Source organism: Puntigrus tetrazona, unplaced genomic scaffold (genome assembly GCF_018831695.1).
Source record: "Puntigrus tetrazona isolate hp1 unplaced genomic scaffold, ASM1883169v1 S000000005, whole genome shotgun sequence".
NCBI classification, from domain to species: domain Eukaryota; kingdom Metazoa; phylum Chordata; class Actinopteri; order Cypriniformes; family Cyprinidae; genus Puntigrus; species Puntigrus tetrazona.
This window is the reverse complement of record NW_025047685.1, coordinates 440,881-460,198: the sequence shown is the minus strand read 5'-3', so window position 1 is coordinate 460,198 and position 19,318 is coordinate 440,881. Positions and strand designations below refer to the sequence as shown.

Sequence of the window (19,318 nt, the reverse complement as noted above, 5' to 3'; positions counted from 1 at the left end):
TAGTGATCATGTCTGCAAGCGTAAAATATGATATCAGTTACTTGCCTTCTTCATTTACTAAAGTGTGACAGGAATTAACGACTACGAAAAGTGCTATTTAAAACACGTGTTATGAACAAAACAGCGTTGAGCTAAAGGTCAGCATGCTTCACTAATCTGCGTGAACGTTTGAGACTGACGAAGACCAGACTTCGCTATCGCAAAGAGCGCGCAACTTTTTCTCTTGCGTATCGTGAAGATGAAAGCGAATGACATCGTTTCCCTCCGCGGAACATTCTGATAGGAGACTGTGGCAAAACTGCAGCAGATACGTGACCTCTCGACGAGAAAACACCTCTCGTTGAAAAGAGAAAACGAAACCGCAGTTGACGTAGACGCCGAGCGGAGGCGCAGCCCGTGTTCCTCTTATCAGAGAGAGTCAGTGTGTCAGAGCTTCAGTGGGAGCTATGGACAGTCAGTGAGCATGTGCCCTGCAGCGAACACACCGACCGAAAGGTAAGCAAACTAATAAGGCTACACGGGTATTATACATCTATTTAGTTATAACATTCGAGCAGCTATTGCTGTTATCTCAGTTAGAAATTTTCACAGCAGGTCGGCAGTGACGGAAAACCTTGCCGGTCTTTTTCTAGCCGAGCATCAGTAATGATAAACTGCTGTCGCTGTACATGTTTTTGCTGCTATTTAAAGATTTTACACGAGTTAAGTATTAGAAGATGAGGTTTTCAGAAATGTTCTGCGTGTATATATGTGTGTTCTTGTATATGTAGGGGTCTGTCAAAAAAAAAAAAAGTCAGCGAGTTTGTGCTTAAGGGCTTTGAAAAGTTCTTCGAGTTTCAGTGTAAAAAGTTTTAGCTGCCGGTTGTTTTGAAGAATAAGAAAGCCCATCTTGGAGTTTCCCACCCCCTTGAAACCACCGCTCACTTGCAGGCAAAATAGAGCAACAAGCTCATCAGGAAATGTCTGACCACGCTGTAAACACACATAGGAGTGCAAAACAAATGAACGAAATTACTTTGGTTCGTGTGCTGTTTCTAACGATCAAACATTCTGATTTAGGATTCTATCAAGGATGGAGTACAAGAATGAAAATGCTGGCATAGAACTGCTTCTTGCTCACATGAACATTGAAGACTTCATTCAAGAGGCAGAGAAATTCTACAGTGTTGAGGAGGAGGTGGAAGCAGGAGTTTCGTTTGAGGAAAGTTTTTCACAGGAGGACATGGATGAGATTGAGGAGACACCACGGGATTTAATCTCGCATGTGCAAAATCCTGGAAAGGTCCGCTACGGGTCTTCATCCGACCTCCTGGACTTTGTAAATATGGTTTCAAACACCCCGTCCTCCTCTCTAGTGGAGGTGGGTGAAGAAATAGGGGTTCTGCTAAACAAGGTAAGATCTATAGGTGGTTGTTTTTGATGATATAATGGATTCATAAAGTATAGAGTAACAGTTGCAATGTACAAAAAAGCATGCAAATGAATTAAATGCTTACACTGTGAGATTGTTGGCTCAATCAAAGCAGCTCATATGATGTATAAATGAGTGTTTATTTGTCATAGCTTTATTCTCATGAAGACTCTGCTTTGTTCATGCAGACAGACATGGTCATTAAGGAGGGGCATTATCGCGTTGACTTGGACTTCCTTCTGTTTCCTTGGAAACTAACCTACAAGCCTCCAGGCCCTGGACACGTTCCCAAAGGCTCATTTGGGAAGGTCCATCTGGCTCAGGACACCAAAACTCGAAAGAGAATGGCATGCAAACTAGTAAGTACGGGAATCTAGAGAATGAATCTCAACTTTTTTTTTTCTTTTTTTTGGCAACGGTAGTTGTTTTCACTCCACTAGGAGGTTATAACAGCCATGACTTCCCTTCTGGGAATCAAAATCAGTGAAGCAAAAACATATTGTGTACAGCTTGTGCGAAATACAGCTGTAAACAATTTAACGAGTCGAAAAAAAAGAATTGAGGTCACTTGAAATCAGTCATTAAGTAAACATATTTTCATGTGAGAAGTATAAGACTGAAGACATGTGATACTGCATGATTTGTTCTTGTGATGATCTTATGCACCAGCATGTGAGGCCACAAGGCTTAATGTACAGTGGAAAAAATACTGGCTCTGAAAAGAGCAAACGCTTTTTGTAGAAACAGTGGCAGCAATAAGAGGATATTTTGAAATGAGGAAGAGCACTTTTGGGAAATAACCCAATTTCCTTAAAACGTTTCGAGGGTCAGCGTGCAGCATGTAGTGTTTTGAACAGAAACTGAGAATGGCTTTAACGCACACAGGAAGCTGACAGGAACGCCCCCGTGGAAACATGCAGCCCTCGGAGACAGTGTCTCAACTGTGTGGCAGAGTCTAACGGGAACATTTCAGACTTGCTGTCAATTTAATAGGTTGTTGTTGACTTGTATATAATAAGCCTGGTGTATATATTATTTCTTTGGAAATCAGTGTGGAGGTGCGATTCTAGTAATTAATATTGTGAAAGTATATGAGGAAATTTGTAGATACACAGGCTGCACATGTTTTACAATGTTTTCACATCTGTCTGCATTTAGGCATTCCTAAATTTTCATATCTATGTATATATTAGCAAGCTCGTTTTTGTGCACTTCCAAAATGTCTGACATTTAGAAATTAGGTGTACTTTCTCTCTAGATTTCTGTGGAACATTTCAAGCCTGTAGATGTGGAAATCCAAGCCCGGTTCCGTCACGAGAACATAGCAGAGCTGTATGGGGCACTGCTGTGGGAGCAGACGGTGCATTTGTTCATGGAAGCGGGTGAAGGGGGCTCAGTTCTGGAGAAGCTGGATAGCTGTGGTCCGATGAGAGAGTTCGAGATCATTTGGGTCTCTCAGCAGGTTCTGCGAGGCCTGGAGTACTTGCACTCTCACAAGATCATACACCACGACATCAAACGTAAGAGCTTTGGATTGCATCATAAAGGACTTTTTCTGAAACATCACTACAGTTTCCTGCCAAACTGATTGTTTATGACCACTTTACCTCAGCTGCTCTGAATTGAATTTTCAAAACACATTTCAAAAGAAGGGTCAGAGGCTGTTCAGTGGGGTTTTTTTTTTTTTGCAAACCACAGGCGTACCAAATCACTGTTATTTCCCCCTCTAAATGCTACAGCGGTGCTCTGTAGGTAAACCAAATAATGTCTGTGTGATGAAGGAAGGTCTTTTGCTTATTTGGCAGAACTCAAGAAGCAGCAGCAATGTTAAATGAATAGCAAAAGCACCGGCCACAGGCAAGAGAAGTGTTTTTAGCTCATGCCCGTCAAAGATGAGGAACGAACATAATTTAATATGGTAGGGTTGTGGCCGCCAACATTCTGCTGCTGTTTAGTCATATGCAGGAGCCAATCAGCGCTGCAGCTCATGACATCTCAAGCGTCTGGAATTTCCAGTCAGGAGAGCAAGAGCAGGAAGAGACAGACATGATTACACAAATGTATTAACTTTCAAGGCCTTATTCAAACTGTTTTCAGATTTCAGTAAGACTAAGAGAGTAACGTGAAATGAGTGACCAAGCACAAGCTTGTTATTTCAAGCAGTGTGAAGTATGGAAGGAGACCAAGAAATGGGGGTTTTGAGACTGTGATCTGTTCATCAACTATTTAAGCCATCCCATGAGTAATTATCTTAACTTTGCTTCCGGAAACACCATGCTGCATTGGTTTCGCTATATTTTGCAGAAGTTACTGTAACGCTTTAGCTTTTTTTTTAGCTTACCTAAATTTCCTTTTTGTCCCTGCAGCCAGTAATATTGTGCTCATGTCCGCAAAAGCCGTGCTGGTGGACTTTGGGCTTACAGTACAGATGAAGGATGATGTATACGTTCCTCGGGACTTACGTGGTACAGAAGTGAGTATGTTTGGGGCCGCTTTTCACACTTACTTTAGTGGAATTTGGCAGTTCCTGATTGTGCTGGTGGCAGATGTCTTTTAGAAAGTCATAAATATGCCTTGTCTTATGACATGTACATTTTTAAATAGCTAAATGGTGATTCTGAAAGGAGATCTGAAAAGCCAGAAGGCATGTGCGCGCACAGACACACTTTTCCCCCCTCTTAGCTGACATTCTGTTCCCTAACAAACTCTGGGAAAGGCCCAAAAGAACATGTGCGCATTAGCTGCCACGCTGTTGACATTTTGCCCCATTTGGAAAGTCCAGCATGCCTTGCTGACCAACACCGAAGATTCCCCACATAGAAAAATAAAGTTGTTTACTATAAGGCAGTACAGTGAGCAGCTCACCAGATGTTCACTAGGTCATTTGCCTATTATATCAGAAGTTGTTTTTCGTGTTTATATTATTCAGAGTGACTGAACAGTAGAAAGCAGCCAGTCCGGTCCAGTATTCATTGCACAAAATTAAGAAAAAACAAGTTACTGCAAATTCTGTTAAAAGCCTCTGCGTATGTGAATTCTGAGCTTATTGTTTGTTTTTTTTCTTTACAGATGTATATGAGTCCAGAGCTGATTTTATGTCGAGGACACAACACCAAGACTGACATCTACAGTCTGGGAACCACAATCATACACATGCTGAGTGGAAGCCCTCCGTGGGTTAGGAGATATCCCAGAAGATCCTACCCCTCATACCTTTACATAGTCAGTAGTCTTATTCGATTTTACCAAAATGCATTGAATTGCTTGATCTTTTAATAGTATTGCGTTCGTATGTATTTTACTGCAACGGTATAGGAGGAGTCCCTGAACGTGGCAAAACCTCATTGTATGAAACTGAGTATATACATTAACCACGGAGCAAGACACAGAAATGCCAAGCAGGCTGATGTCATAACTTCATGATATAAAGGCCTCTGTTAGCATGTATAATTGTAATAACAATAATTATTCTGTGTAATTTAATGAATTCTTTTTGCAGTTTTTGCTCATTCCGTTTTTTTAAATGTATTAATTTGTTTGATTTAAACCACTGAAAATTATGGTATTTCTATACCGTTTTAATAATTGTTAATAATTGTGTATAATATTATTTATTGCTTTAGGATGAAGTAGGGAGTGTCTTTTTAAGGTTTTCTTATTTCAGCTTAAACTCCTATAATATTTTGAATAGTCTTTTTTCTTTATTAGGTCTTTATTTTTTATTTTTTGTTGTTGTTGCTGTTGTTTTAGACACTATAAAAGAAAGGATCACAAGATAGAACTTGTGATTGTAAGTTCTTCTTTCCATTGCAAGCAATTTCCAAATATCTTTTATTTAAAAAAAAGCAACCCTAACTTAATATCAGCAGTTTAAGCTTCCCGTATGTGTCTCAGATTAGTTTGCGTGTTCCAGTTTAAGAGCTGTCCATGTAATGGAAGCAGACAAAAGTCTAGCTCTATAAAAAATTGTTTTTGTGTCATTTTGTGTCATCTGTAGTGCAGACCAACTGGTTTTAGTTCCCTTTTTACACATTGCAGTTCCTTTTTATGTAAATGTATGTTAATTCATGTACAATGTCTCTCTGCATGTGGCTGCTTGCGAATGTATTTGTGCCGCCATTGATTTTCACGATGTCTATTTGCAGATCCACAAACAGGCCCCTCCTCTGGAGGACATACCTGAAAGCTGTAGCCCTGCGATGCGGAGGCTCCTGGAGCATGCACTCGATAGGGTCCCGGCACGGAGGAGCTCTGCCACAGAATTACTAAACGAGGAGGCCCTCCATCCCTCTCGGGAGGACCAGCCGCGGTGTTGGAGTCTGGATTCTGCACTGGAGGAAGGCACACATCCACTGCTGCGACAACATAGCCAGCTTTCAGACAGCACCCAAGGTACATCACACAACACACACACACAATACACTATGTCAGATTCATTTCATTTGCGCGCTTGACATCTTTGTTCTTCTATTTCCAGATTCGTCCTTGTACACTGAGGATTCTGGGCACTCGAAGAAGAAAGGATCACTCTATATAGATCTGGGCGCCTTGGCCGGCTACTACAATCTGGTTAGAGGACCACCGTCAAGTGAATATGGCTAATTAAGGTGGATTTTTGCTGAGGACCAGTGGGGTACTTGTATAGTTTGCGTTCATATACTATATATGCTATCAGAGTTGCATACATGGATCCGTTCCGCGGAGCTGAAGTAATCCATAAAATGATTCAGTATATACTGTATGGTGTTCTAAATGACGACAGTCTACGCTGATTGGAAAGTGATTGGACACGAGCTGCCCAATTAGAGATGGACTTCTGGGAAGGGAAGACAGACTTGTGGTTTTCATTGTTTGATGATTGTGTAAATGCAGTTCCTTGTCTGTGTTTTGAGAGAGTATATCACATGTATATTAAATACATGTATGTCTGTATTATGTATGTATACATATATATATATATATATAATATGCAGATCAGTGTAGCTGTGCTAGGTGTATTGATTATGTATTCCATATTTGATCACATAAGGGGCAGGGCCTAATGAAAGTATCTGTGCTTTGAATTTGCCAAAATATTAATGGAAATCCTTAATATTATACTACATATAATAGCAGTGCTATGTATGTTAACAACCTATGCATGTTATCTCCAGTGAACTACAAAGGCAGGCCTTGTTCTGAGTGTTTTTTGGGGGGGGGGGTATTAGTCATTATATGTGTGAGTCTATTTAATTGTAATATTTGACCACAGACATTAGGCTATCTGTGCTCTTTTGTAACTAATTTCTAAATATTTTAAGTTTAATTTATATTTGCAATCCCCATGTGAGTGCTATCATTCATTGTAAGAATAAGAGTTGCCAAAAGAGTTGCACACTACTTTATTTCTCACAAAAAGTGTTTTCAGACGATATGGAAAATAATCTTTCAGGGGTTTATTCCCATGGAATGTGATTTTGTTAAATAGTTGCAATGCAAGACAATGAAATGTGCAACTGATCCTCCATATAAACCTAATGACTCCATAAACATGTTGTGACACCAAAGAAAGTGGTCTGTACATCTGTATGAATGCTCCAGTCTGCATATTCTCATCCAAAAAAAAGATATATAAAATATTGAACATATATAGAAAAAGGCATATTTGTGTGTTAAAATACTGAATAATTATGTAAAGCAAATATATTGTCAATTTTGATTTTATTTGATGGCTATTTTAGCAGAATTTATAATATAAGGTTGTGATTTTAGATGACAAAGATAAAAAATACATCTGGCTGTTCCAGTCAATAAACAGTTCTTCAGAAGTTCCTTAGTCATTCTGGAAAGACCAGAGAGCCTGTGTGATAATGATCACCTAATACGAAAACTGTTTTTACAATACTTGGGGGAAATTATAAAATAAATAAATGTACTAAAAAGATGAATAATGTGTGATTCATCACTTGGAAAAGCATTATACATGTGGTGGGAACGTTGAAGATATAATTATAAAGCCGGCAGTAGCAAACGTAAAACAAAAATGCAAAAATTGATTGAAGATAAAGATAAGCGGATGAGGGTAAACTCTTTTTAGGGGACTGAAAATTTTGTGTGCAGTAAAGGTCAAGAAATGACTTTCAGTGCAGAAAACATAAAGGTCTTTTGAGTAAAAAAGTTGTACATGGAAATTATTTTAAGAGGCATTGCACAACCATTTCCACGATAAAATTATAAAAAATTATGATTCAAAATAGGACTACATACTGATTGAACGCATGTAAGTAGTTTATGTGGAGACCAGATTATGCTATTACTGGAGCGACCGGTTGCTGCTGAGCTTCAGTAAAGTTGAAAGCACCACACTTAACAAGAAGCAACGCAAACACACGTGCATTACTATTTCTACGTAGTGACACCAAAACGAAAAGTGTTGTTTCTTGAGAAAAAGAGAGCATGGTCAGCAGAGCTCAATTGAGGAAGTGGGTTTCCCCCAGCAGAAAGGTTCTGCCTTTGAAGTTAAAGGTGAGGGAGGTGAGACAGACACTGTATTTTCTGACCTTTATAGTGCAAAGTGACAGATTCATATTCATAGTAAAGGGACAAACATTTCTACATTGTGTCAAAGATGTCACTCAAAATAATCCCTTTTCCGTGCCCATGCATACCAAACATATTTGCTTGTTTGTTTTTCTTGTTTATCAAGATGAGAGCACTTAGTTGACTTTGTTGATTCATACCAAACTAACTATGTTTACTGTCCACATGCTAACCTTAAAACTAATGAACGTGATCAAAATGTTGCTAAGCAAGAACATTTAGTATAACACTACACAGCTTTGATCATAATCATTTGCATTTAAATACATCTTACTAAGATATTATCTGGAGATATAGAGCGGAAGGAGAATTTATATTATAAGCTATCAGAATTTTAATATAGAAGATTATTATTTTGAGCTTAGTTTGCTTACTCCTTATTTCTATACTTATTAGTCAAAGGTTCAATAAACCTTTTTATTTCAAAATAGGAAAATCATTTCTAAAACACACACACACACACACACACACACACACACACACACACACACACACACACACACACACACACACACACACACACACACACGCTTTTATCGAAAATAAATGAATGCGTTTACTCTAGCGACACCTTGTGGTCAGTTTTTATTATAATTAGGTATCTTTATAATTTAATAATTTAATTATTATTATTTTTTAATTGTTCATGATATCCTAGGACCTATGATATATCTGCAGTCATTTAAAAAGAAATGTTGAAATAAATGTGCCTAATTCTTTGAATATAGGCCTTGTGAAGTAGTAAGTTTCCTTTTAGTAAACATAATTATAGCCTATATCCGTTTACTAAAGTACCACAATATTAAAAATTATATAAAAAATTATATTCAAATATGAGTAGCCCTGATGCCAAATACACTGCACATTTCAAATATCTCTCTTACCTGACCTTTTACCATTTCCGGTAAACAAACAAACTAACGAACCAAAGCTTTATCTCATTAAGCAGGCATCCAAAATGTGCACCAAAACGGGACGTCAAGGAACATAGCTGGGAACCAATGATGTAAAATTTAAACGAACTTAAAATATTACCGATTATGTCCAGAAGGGGGCAGAGCGAGACTGTTTAATTTCTGCAGTGATTTACATAGTCCAGATGTTCATAATCATCACAACTAATCATCAGAACCATTTAACACTAACAAAAGTTCTTAAAGAGATACTTCAAGTCTCAAATTACTGGAAAAAGCCTGTAAGTTTGTCATTTCAATTATTATTAGTAGTAGTATAAAATAAAATAAAATAAAATAATATAATATAATATAACATAACATAACATAACATAACATAACATAACATAACATACATAACATAACATAATATAATATAATATAATATAACTAATATAAATTACATTTGAATAGTAATCCTAAAATGACCATTATTATTTATTTCAGTAGTTAATATTATTATTGTTATTGTTATCATCATTACTACTACTACTTATTATTATTATTTTTAATGTCATATACAGTATATATATATATATATATACACACACACACACACACACACACACACATATATATATATATATATATATATATATATATATATATATATATATATATATAGAGAGAGAGAGAGAGAGAGAGAGAGAGAGAGAGAGAGAGTGATACATATAATTAATTTATATATACATAATAAATGTACACAGCATGCACATCTATTATGTCAACAAATTTCTTTCTTTTTAATCTTGATCAATCATTGCCCAGTACTAATATTTAACATATAATTCTTAATATTATGTTTATTACACATATAACATGCTCTATGTTTATATCAGCATATTACTATTTTACATAATTTACATATTAATATTTTGCCTTTTGAGATCGCAAGATCACTTGTTTAGTTTATTGGGAGATGGCACAGACAGAAAAAAAATAAAAATACAGACAGAGAAAGAATGAAAGAAAAAGACCAGTTGTCTCCCCCATCTAACAGATAGCCTCTGGTGTGGCTCCACTAATGTTAATATGCCCTAGTGTGTACAAAAGGCCATTCTTTACAAACACAGCTAACCAGAGACGCACTGTCCTCTAATCTCCACATCTCCAGACTGTACAAACAGATGATAGTTATTACTTTTCATAATTCATAGTCCTTTTTTTTTTTCTCTTGAGACACAGTACCCTGCAGTCATGGTGTCCAGAAACACGTGCTTGCACAGAAGCACTTTCACGCCTGTCCGACAAAACGCCGATCTAATAACAGCAAATCTATATTTATTGCGTTTTAGTCTTTCGTGCTGTATTGGATTTTCTGCTTATTTGGATATCTCTTTCTGTACGGAGGTTATTCGATTTCTAGGAATCCGTATAGTTTGGCGGGTGCGCTGTAAGTCATTTCTGCATTAATCACAATTTACTGGAAATAGTTTATTCGGTGACACAGAGCTTGCTGGCGCTGTTAGCTTGTTGGTTTAGTTCTCATCGAGTCAGGCCGTGACACACTCATGGCACCCCTCTTGGCCTGGTAATGGCATCGTTCCTGGCACTGTTCACATTTGGACAGAGTTTTGGCATGACCAGCGGTTGCCAGCGGTTCAATTTGTATGGCCTTTTATGCACGTTTTGCTTCCAGTAATGCTGCTGACCCTCTTGACAGTTTTCGCTTGAGCGGGTATTTGTTCACCATCCAGACTACAGTGCAGGAAAACACAACGGTCACTAAAGCCTAGTAGAAAAAATCGGACATATTGAAAGACGGGGGCATCCTCAGGAAGTGAAGTTTATTATGGACTTCCTTGACTGTGTTGTCAGTTCAATGATGACGGAAACACGCTATTCAAACTCTTTGTCTTGTTGATGTGGTTTTCCTTGCTCCACTATGTAAACATGTATACTAATGTATATTTTTTTCTGTTCACTTAAACGCACAAATAACAATGCAATATGTTAAATATTATTTTCCCAGCTTAGAAATAAATATTTATTTAATCATTCATTTACTCATTGGAAGCACACTGTGTATGCATAGTTGCCAAATAAGACATTATATTTCAATATTTTACTATGAAACGGTTGTGGGAAAAGAGGCATTTGCATGTTTTTAAGTTTTTAGTTTTTGTAATATGTAGTTTTAATACCTTTCATTTATTTAAAACAAAAAAAAATTAAATCTACAGTATAATAATTATATCAGCGTTTCCAACTTATATACAGTTTTATGATTTCTGTGACAAAATAATTACATAATACATCGCTATTACATTAGACAGGACATAAATGCACATAATAATATATAATATAATACAATTAGTGATAAGCAGTGATTAATCGCATGCAAAATAAACGTTTTTACGATGAACATAATTTATATGTGTGTGTATTGTCTATATTTTATTGTGTATATATATATATATATATATATATATATATATATATATATATATATATATATATACGCATACAGTATATATTTGGAAAATATTTACATGTATTTACATGTATATATTCACATAATTTTTCTATACCCAAATATATTTAATATACTGTATAAACATAACTCTTTATTATAATCATGCATGCATGTGTGTGTGTTTGGATACATAATAAATATGCACAGTACACACATTACATTATGTACAAAAAAAGTTTTATTTTGGATTACTCAGCACTAAATATGATATAATATAATATTATATAATATAATATGTAATACTGTATATTTATTACATATATATATATATATCATACTTATACTATATATGTAAAGAAATATATATTTAATTTTAATTTCTAAACCTCCAATTTTCAAGACAAGAAATTCCCTTTTATTCTTTAGTAACAAAAATCAACAACAAAAACGAGGGATTACAAAACTAACAAAATGAAAAATAACAAACATGCCGAGGGTAAACACACAGCTGATATAGTTTTGAATTGAAGTCTTTAGACCAGTTTTATAATCATCATCATCATATCTGGACATGCTAAGAAGCTAAACATGGGAACGACTGAACATGCTCAAAAATACGAGATCTCTTTGTAATGCTGCTTTGTAACAATAGGAATTTCGCAGAAGGAATCAAATACACTAGGTTTATTTGGCTAGTGTGCATTTTTTTACTTCACATATTCCATAAAATATGAGTATTATACTGAGCTATAATTCTTTGTTCGTCAGCTCTAAGCGTTCTTTCAGGATCCGAATCCCCTCGGTTCACTTAAACATTTAACGTTTTACATCCCTCCAGCCTGACACGGAGCAGAGCGGTGCCACGGTGGTCTTACAAACACAAGCTAACAGTGAACTGGGTTTCCTCCACACGTATTGACTTAAGCTTATGAGACATTACAGGACTTCAATCCATCCACTGACATAAAAACCCACCGCAGGATCCTGAGAGAAATGGGATACTCTAAACAGACGTTCATCTAACACACTGCGCTAACAAGAATCTCTCTCTCTCTCTCTCCTCGCTCGCGCTCACAGATACATACACACAGAGGTACAAAGGTCTCTTTCTGTGACGGGTCGAGGGCTGAAGTTTGATGTTTAATAACTGCGGTATTTTAATGCTGTCTGTGCTGACGGTGCAGTGGGTTTCTGAGGCAGGATAATGACAGGACTAAAACACTACCTGTGGATTCCTGAGGTATTGAGTTCTAAAGCGCCGCTACGAGCTCCGTCGTCATGTGTTTCTCACACTAACACTGCAAACATCTCAGCCAGCTCTGATCAGAACTACAGTAGATGTGTATCTAAGCAGGATTAGACGTGGAGCCGAGGAGACTGTGGTAACAGGGATCAATAGAGTGCGCAGGCCTCTGAGAAACTCAGGGCCTCATTCATACATAAACAAACCTCCTTACCAGAGACTCAAACACTTGATTATATATATTTTTTTTCCCAAGGTTGTAATATTTATGTATTCTTAAACAAAGAGTGAAGCTATAATGGCAGAAATCCCTATAGTTAAGTCACAACATTATATTTAAACTGTAAAAGCAGCATTAGGGTTTTTTCTGCATTGACAGTAATGTGAAGGAAAGACATCAGGACATGTTGCAGGTATATTCAGTAGACCTGAAGTCCTCATCTACAGCACATGCATTACAGCTGCACCACAGTCCTGACAAAAGGATCGCATATCAGACGGTAAAATATATTTTTTATCACTTTCAGTGGCAACAATAGAATCCCACCCGACCAGTTCTTGCAATTTTAGGGATATATTAGTCACCATTTTCCTGGCAATATGGCATTTGAAAAAGCTGAAGAAAGTTAAGGGAGAGGTAAAGCTGAGGTTTTATAGTATTAAGTCTCAGTAAGTGAGCATCCTGATGCTTAATGACCTTTGACCTCTCAGTAAGGTGGTGGGTTTTTCATGCCTGTCAGACAGCATGTGGTCATAGAAACCAGTCAGTAAGCATCCATTGTGTCTCTGTGTCCTCTGGGCTAATCCGAGCAGCCCACCCACAGGCCTCAACATATAGTGGATTCTCTCCAGTCAAGTCTATCTGTCTCCTACTATGACTCCTTTATTCAGCTCTTTATTTCTCTGCTTCAGGGTTTCCCTCTTAATTTGTGTCCTTATGATGATGAAAACAATTTCAGTTTGACCAAATATCCTCCAGTGGGAACTGAACATAATAGTTTGGAAAACTAATGAGGTGATTCTTCACATGATATTAAAGCCTATTTTCTGTGCCTTAGAAAAATACTTCAATCATTCTAGTTTTAAATGATAAATCACAATAGCTATAAATTTTTGTCATTGCGACAATTTAAAAAACTGACTGAATTTCTCTATTTTGGTTTTCTTTTTTTCCTCAGATCCATCCTGAACTTAAAAAATTAACTCATAATGCATTGATTGAAAATGTTTTGAATTTGCCTAAAATGTACATTTCGTTTTCTCATTATTGCTGTCATGACTGTCCCATAAAACTATTGAATCTCTAAGACTTTCTAAGACTTTCGGAAGAGCAGATTAACAATTAAAAGATCAGAAATTATCATTTTTGGATCACAAATTATACCGAAATCCACAAATCCATTTACTGTTAAATATGCAATATGTTTTAACACAGATGAAACTATTACGTTTTGAGTATCCTTTAATGAATTCCTATTAATTAAAGCATCCTTTAATTAATAATGAAAATACATAAAGAAGAGCAAAATCATGCTTCGAAGAATAAAGGTCAAGTTTGACATAGATGTACTACTCCAATGACTTTTGACCTCTCATTTTCCCCACTATGTTTGCTCCTGCCTGTGTGTGAGTTTGAGGGAAAAGATGGTAGAACTGTTTATCTCACTCTAACCTGTCCAATCTTTCCAGGTCTGTTTGCTAACGCTGACACACAACACTGCCACTAATGGCTAATGAGCGAATGATAAACGGCTGCGTGCACGCTCGCACACACAAACACAAAAATATGTGAGGAAGACTAATGTGAAAAGCCACAGTGCAAACACACACAAGCACGTCTCTGTTTATCGTCTATTGTCCAAGGGGCTTCTGTTTTTTTTTACAGAAGCATGAGAAAGAAGATGGATATGTTTACATATTCGGCGACAGCATTAAACACATTGTTTAAAATAGCGTCTGTGGGATAATCTCCCAAAAGTCACCACAGATAGGACAAGAAAATATAAAGCATCGAATGAAGATTCTTCATTCTTTAATATAGGGCTTTTAGAATTATTCTAACATTAGCTCATTGAAAACTTCAAACACATACACATAAAATCCACTGCAGTTTTTAACTCTTTAACTCTAGTGTAGAGGCAATAAATTTTTTTATTTTATTTATTTTAACACCGTTTACAATTACTGGGCAGATTATTATCATACGTTTCTTGCAACATACTATGAGCATAGATTTGTACACTTTCTAGATATTTTGATGTTTGCATTACATAAGCAGCTCCATACTGCATGTGGTTTTTCTTACGTAGTAAATTTGCTCAGTAGCTCACCTGGTTCAGCACTGTACAGGTTTCAGTGACTTAGAGAAACAAGCTAAAACGGCATAGCTTTCATTTCATGTTTGCCTTTGTTTACAATAATGGTCTAGGGTCAAGACTCAGGGTCAAACGCAGTTGCATTAACCTTCAATAAGCACCACTAATCTGACAATTAAATTCTGAACTGCTGCAATACTTACAACAACCAATGTAATCAAACTATCTGTTTTAGATTAAAGCAAACATTTTAGGGCCACTCACTGGACATCATCCTTGGATGTGTTATGAAATATCGCAACGGGCAATTGAATGGACATTTGGACCATTGAGTCTGAATTTACTGTTTTGCTTTGCGCACAAATTACTCCAGATTTATTAAAGAAATAGTGGTAAGACTTTAGTATAGAGACCACAGGTTGAGGCAAAAGTCAGAGTTAGCGGTTTATTAATAGCAAGAATTGGATCTTAAAATAAAGAGAGACTGAAATGGTTTACCTAGCAGTTCAAATGCATTGCAAACCAGTATGTGCAACAGAAAAAAGATATTTTGAAGAATGTTCCAACTGTTCTGTCTATACAGTGATAACTAGACCCCACTGACTTTCATTGTAAAGACAAAAAAGTATCTTGATTTGAGGTCCAGAGAAAAAATAAAGTCTCACAGGTTTGGATCAGCATGAATGCGAGTAATTTTCCTTTGTGGGTAAACTAAAGGAACATCAACCACTATCACAATACACAACGAGTAACAGTGGCAGACGCTAATGAGATAGATTTTTAAAATTCCTGCGCTTTAAAACTATGAAGAAAACATACAACTTTACAAGGATTACAAACATTGGTAAAGCCATGCAAACAAGAATAGCAATTAGCGTTGAACTAGCCGATGTGCAGCTGTGTGTGGAATGAAACAGTGGGGTTCTCTATGGGAAAATGAGCGCAAAATCCTAATTTAGTCAGGACGGCCATTTGAAGCTCCGGCCTCTCTTCATCTCACTTATCGAGCCATCGGATATAGCTGATGTTATTTTTCTCGTCTTTTTCATGAAACATGAATAGCGCCTCTGTCATTTAAGGAGGCAGAGAGAAATGGAATGCGTACGTGTGTGTTTATTCGGGGTGTGCGTCGAACCTCGGTTTGTGTGAGCGTGTTTGGGGGGAGTCTGTCAGTCTGAGTGCTAGAAGGGGTCTGGGATGTCTCCTTCCTGCTGACTTCCTTATCGCCATGGAGATCCTGAATCTATGTGTCTCTGGTGTCCGCCGCTGCTCCCAAGGCACACACAAACATTCATTCTCACACAAATACACACACACACACTCCTCAGAGACTCGGGACGGGATGCAGGAAGCTGTCCTCCACCTCGCTTGAAGGTAGGCCCCTGGTAAAAGAGCTTCCAGAGGGTGTATGTATGTTAAAGTTCTTTGGTGGGGCCCCAGAAGCGAGCTGATCGTTTGTTTTCAGAGCCATTACTATGACAGACTGTTTACCGAGGAGCAGATTACAGTTGCTCTCTGCGCTGCTGTTAGTCCCTCAGTATAAACAGCCACACCAGCACAGCTTACTGTTATTAATGAAGAGCACCTCCTCTCTTTCTGCTTATTTACCTCATTTATTTACTGCACTCATAACGCATCATACTCTTGAATTGCTTGCATCCTTCAAGGCCACATCAACCTTTTAGCAAGACACGGATACACGTACCAATAAGTACATATTACTGCTGTCTCACTAGAGGATAGAGGTACTTTAAAACTTTAGGATTGGATTTGGTGTAAAGTATATTTCCAAAATAGAGCATTAACTTTTAGCGACTGTCCCCAGATATTTAACATAATAAAAACACAGCAATACATACCTACATTAAAATAATGAAGAAGTGGCAGGATTCACGTATTGAAACTGTGTTTTAGTACAGTAATGCCTGTAAAAATGTGCACAGCGGTTGTGGACTGAGTGACCCATGGTGGTGGTGGGGTTATGGTATGGGCAGGCATATGTTATAGACAACGTACACAGGTGCAATTTATTGATGGCATTTTGATCATCATTGATGCCGTGATGAGATCTTGAGGCCCATTGTTGTGCCATTCATCCACTACCATCACCTTATGTTGCAGCATGATAATGAACGGCCCCATGTTGCAAGGATCTGTACACAGTTCTTGGAAGCTGAAAACATCCCAGTTCTTGCATGGCCAGCATACTCACTGGACGTGTCGCCCATTGAGCATGTTTGGGATGCTCTGGAACGGCATATGTGACAGCGTGGTTCCTTCCAACATCCAGCAACTTCACACAACCATTGAAGAGGAGTGGACCAACATTCCACAGGCCACACTCGGATTAACTGTATGCCAAGGAGAAGCGTTGCATTGCAAATGGTAGACACAATAGATACTGAATGGTTTTCAGATCATGAAAAATGGGGGCAAAAACAAAAGTAAGAGGGGACAATATTTAAAAGTTTTAGGCTGACAACAAAAAAGGCATGGTTATCTCTCGTTTTCAGCCTTGTCCTAGGAATATTTTCACTCTCACTATAGAGTGTTTAATTTCTATCCCTTTTTTTTCATTAAAACAGACAGTTGCTTAAAAAAAAACAATTCTTAATTTTTTTTTTTTATTATCTTCTGGTCTTTCAAAGGCTAGTTTTATTTTTGGTATTTTATATGAATGAAATAAATTAAATAATTTTTTTGTAATGTCTATTTTTTTTTACTTTTTTTGTCTATTTGGTAAACATGCTGGTTGTGGTGTAAATAGCAAGAGCGTGGAACAGCTTTTTAATTTATAAAAATCATATTCACATAATTTTTTTTATTCTACTTTTACACATAGGAAGTATTTTTCTAGCAAATGTTCATGACTGTGCCATGAGAAAAACAGTAAAATGTAATAAATGTATTACTGTTGTGCCATATGTCAGAGCACTGCACAAAAGCCTATAGCTTGGACAAAAATTTGTTAGTTTTAATAAAAATCTCCTCCTGGGACAAAAAAGTGTCAAAAGTACAGGAAACACCCATACACAGGTGTGTGTTCTCTTATGTAGGATTTTAAGGCAAACTGTAGGGGTGTATTGATATTTCTTATTCAGCTGTTGATTATGATCAGACTCTGATTCATGGCATTTGGATACAAACAGGAGAAAGAGTGAGAGGACACGGGAAAAAGTTCTGGAAAGCCTGCATGGTAGTTTTGTGCCAGACCGGATAGCGTTCCGGATGCCGCTCCACCTGGGAAAGTGACTGAAGTGGAGCAACCCTGGAAAAATAAGGGGGGTAAATTAGGACGATAATTAAAACAGAGTGCTGACAGAAGGAGAGAAGTTCAGCCAAGAGTCTGGCACAACAAACACTCAGTGCCCTAAGACATCAGTCCAGTCGTGCCTACAGACTGGAAGATTTCAGGACGCGTCACAAAACCACTAACGTTATACTTATACAAATAAAATGCTGCAGACATGACTTTTCTGATGTCAGTTAAGACCTCCAGACATGTGTTTATGGAAAAGGCATTTCCTTCAACAGGAATTGCAAGAGCATGCAGCGACTGCGTTTGAATCTTAATTTTTGAGACTATGCACACATCTAAAGACATTATTTGCCTAGTCATTTGGATTTTAATATTAAAAGCAGGCCTGGGGAAGTTTACCCTGCATCAAGTGTAACAGGAAATGCAGACACCACAGCATATTATTTTGAGAACATCATCCTGGCAGCAACCCTGGCTGCAAAGATGCATATGCATAAAGTGTTTTCAGCAAACAGAGCTGTTCTTTGTTTAGATGGCACACACTGCTCAGCACTCAGTCTCCATGTGTGTCTCCGAGGCCCTCAGTTTCTTTTCAGGCTTTCGTGTAGAGCAGACACTCCTCAAACACACCGGCCCACACGCATACACAAACACAATAAACAGTGGCGCCTGTCTTCATCTTCATTTATTCCCCAACCAAAACACACACACACACAGTCACGCACATGCACCCGTACACACACAAAAACAGCCTTTCTCTGAGGAACGCAAATGCTAAAAAATCTGTGAATGTTATTCATTGCTGAGGAGCCCCTGTCTGAGACAAATGGACAGAGACGTCATTCATCTCTTTGATTTACTGTGTGAAAAGCACAGTTCATTTACGCTGGATTGGTCAGTCACATGTGTCCTTGAATCACTTTCTTACATGGGTTGGTTGGTGTCTTCACTGTTCACTGACACCTTACCTACACATCATGCTTGAAAGTAAGCGGGTCTTACTGTTTAGTGACCCACTGAACCCAACAGGCATATGGTCTTTCCAAACAGAGCCCTCATTGATGCAAAGTGATAAAATCACTCAGGAAAAACACTGAATGCTGAATAACATAGTGTATTAATGTTAGTGTTGATCAGGAGAC

The 19,318-nt window shown here is 37.5% G+C and overlaps 1 protein-coding gene across 1 annotated transcript; it reads left to right on the top strand.

Moving 5' to 3' along the window:
* The first annotated feature begins 319 nt into the window (after window positions 1-319).
* On the top strand, window positions 320-7,338 carry map3k8 (mitogen-activated protein kinase kinase kinase 8). The gene is made up of 8 exons (XM_043229445.1): window positions 320-495; window positions 1,060-1,393; window positions 1,600-1,770; window positions 2,670-2,931; window positions 3,778-3,884; window positions 4,481-4,633; window positions 5,557-5,803; window positions 5,889-7,338. Exons 1-8 carry the CDS (start codon window positions 464-466, stop codon window positions 6,011-6,013), a joined length of 1,431 nt encoding a protein of 476 aa, XP_043085380.1. The 5' UTR covers window positions 320-463; the 3' UTR covers window positions 6,014-7,338.
* The last annotated feature ends 11,980 nt before the right edge of the window (window positions 7,339-19,318 follow it).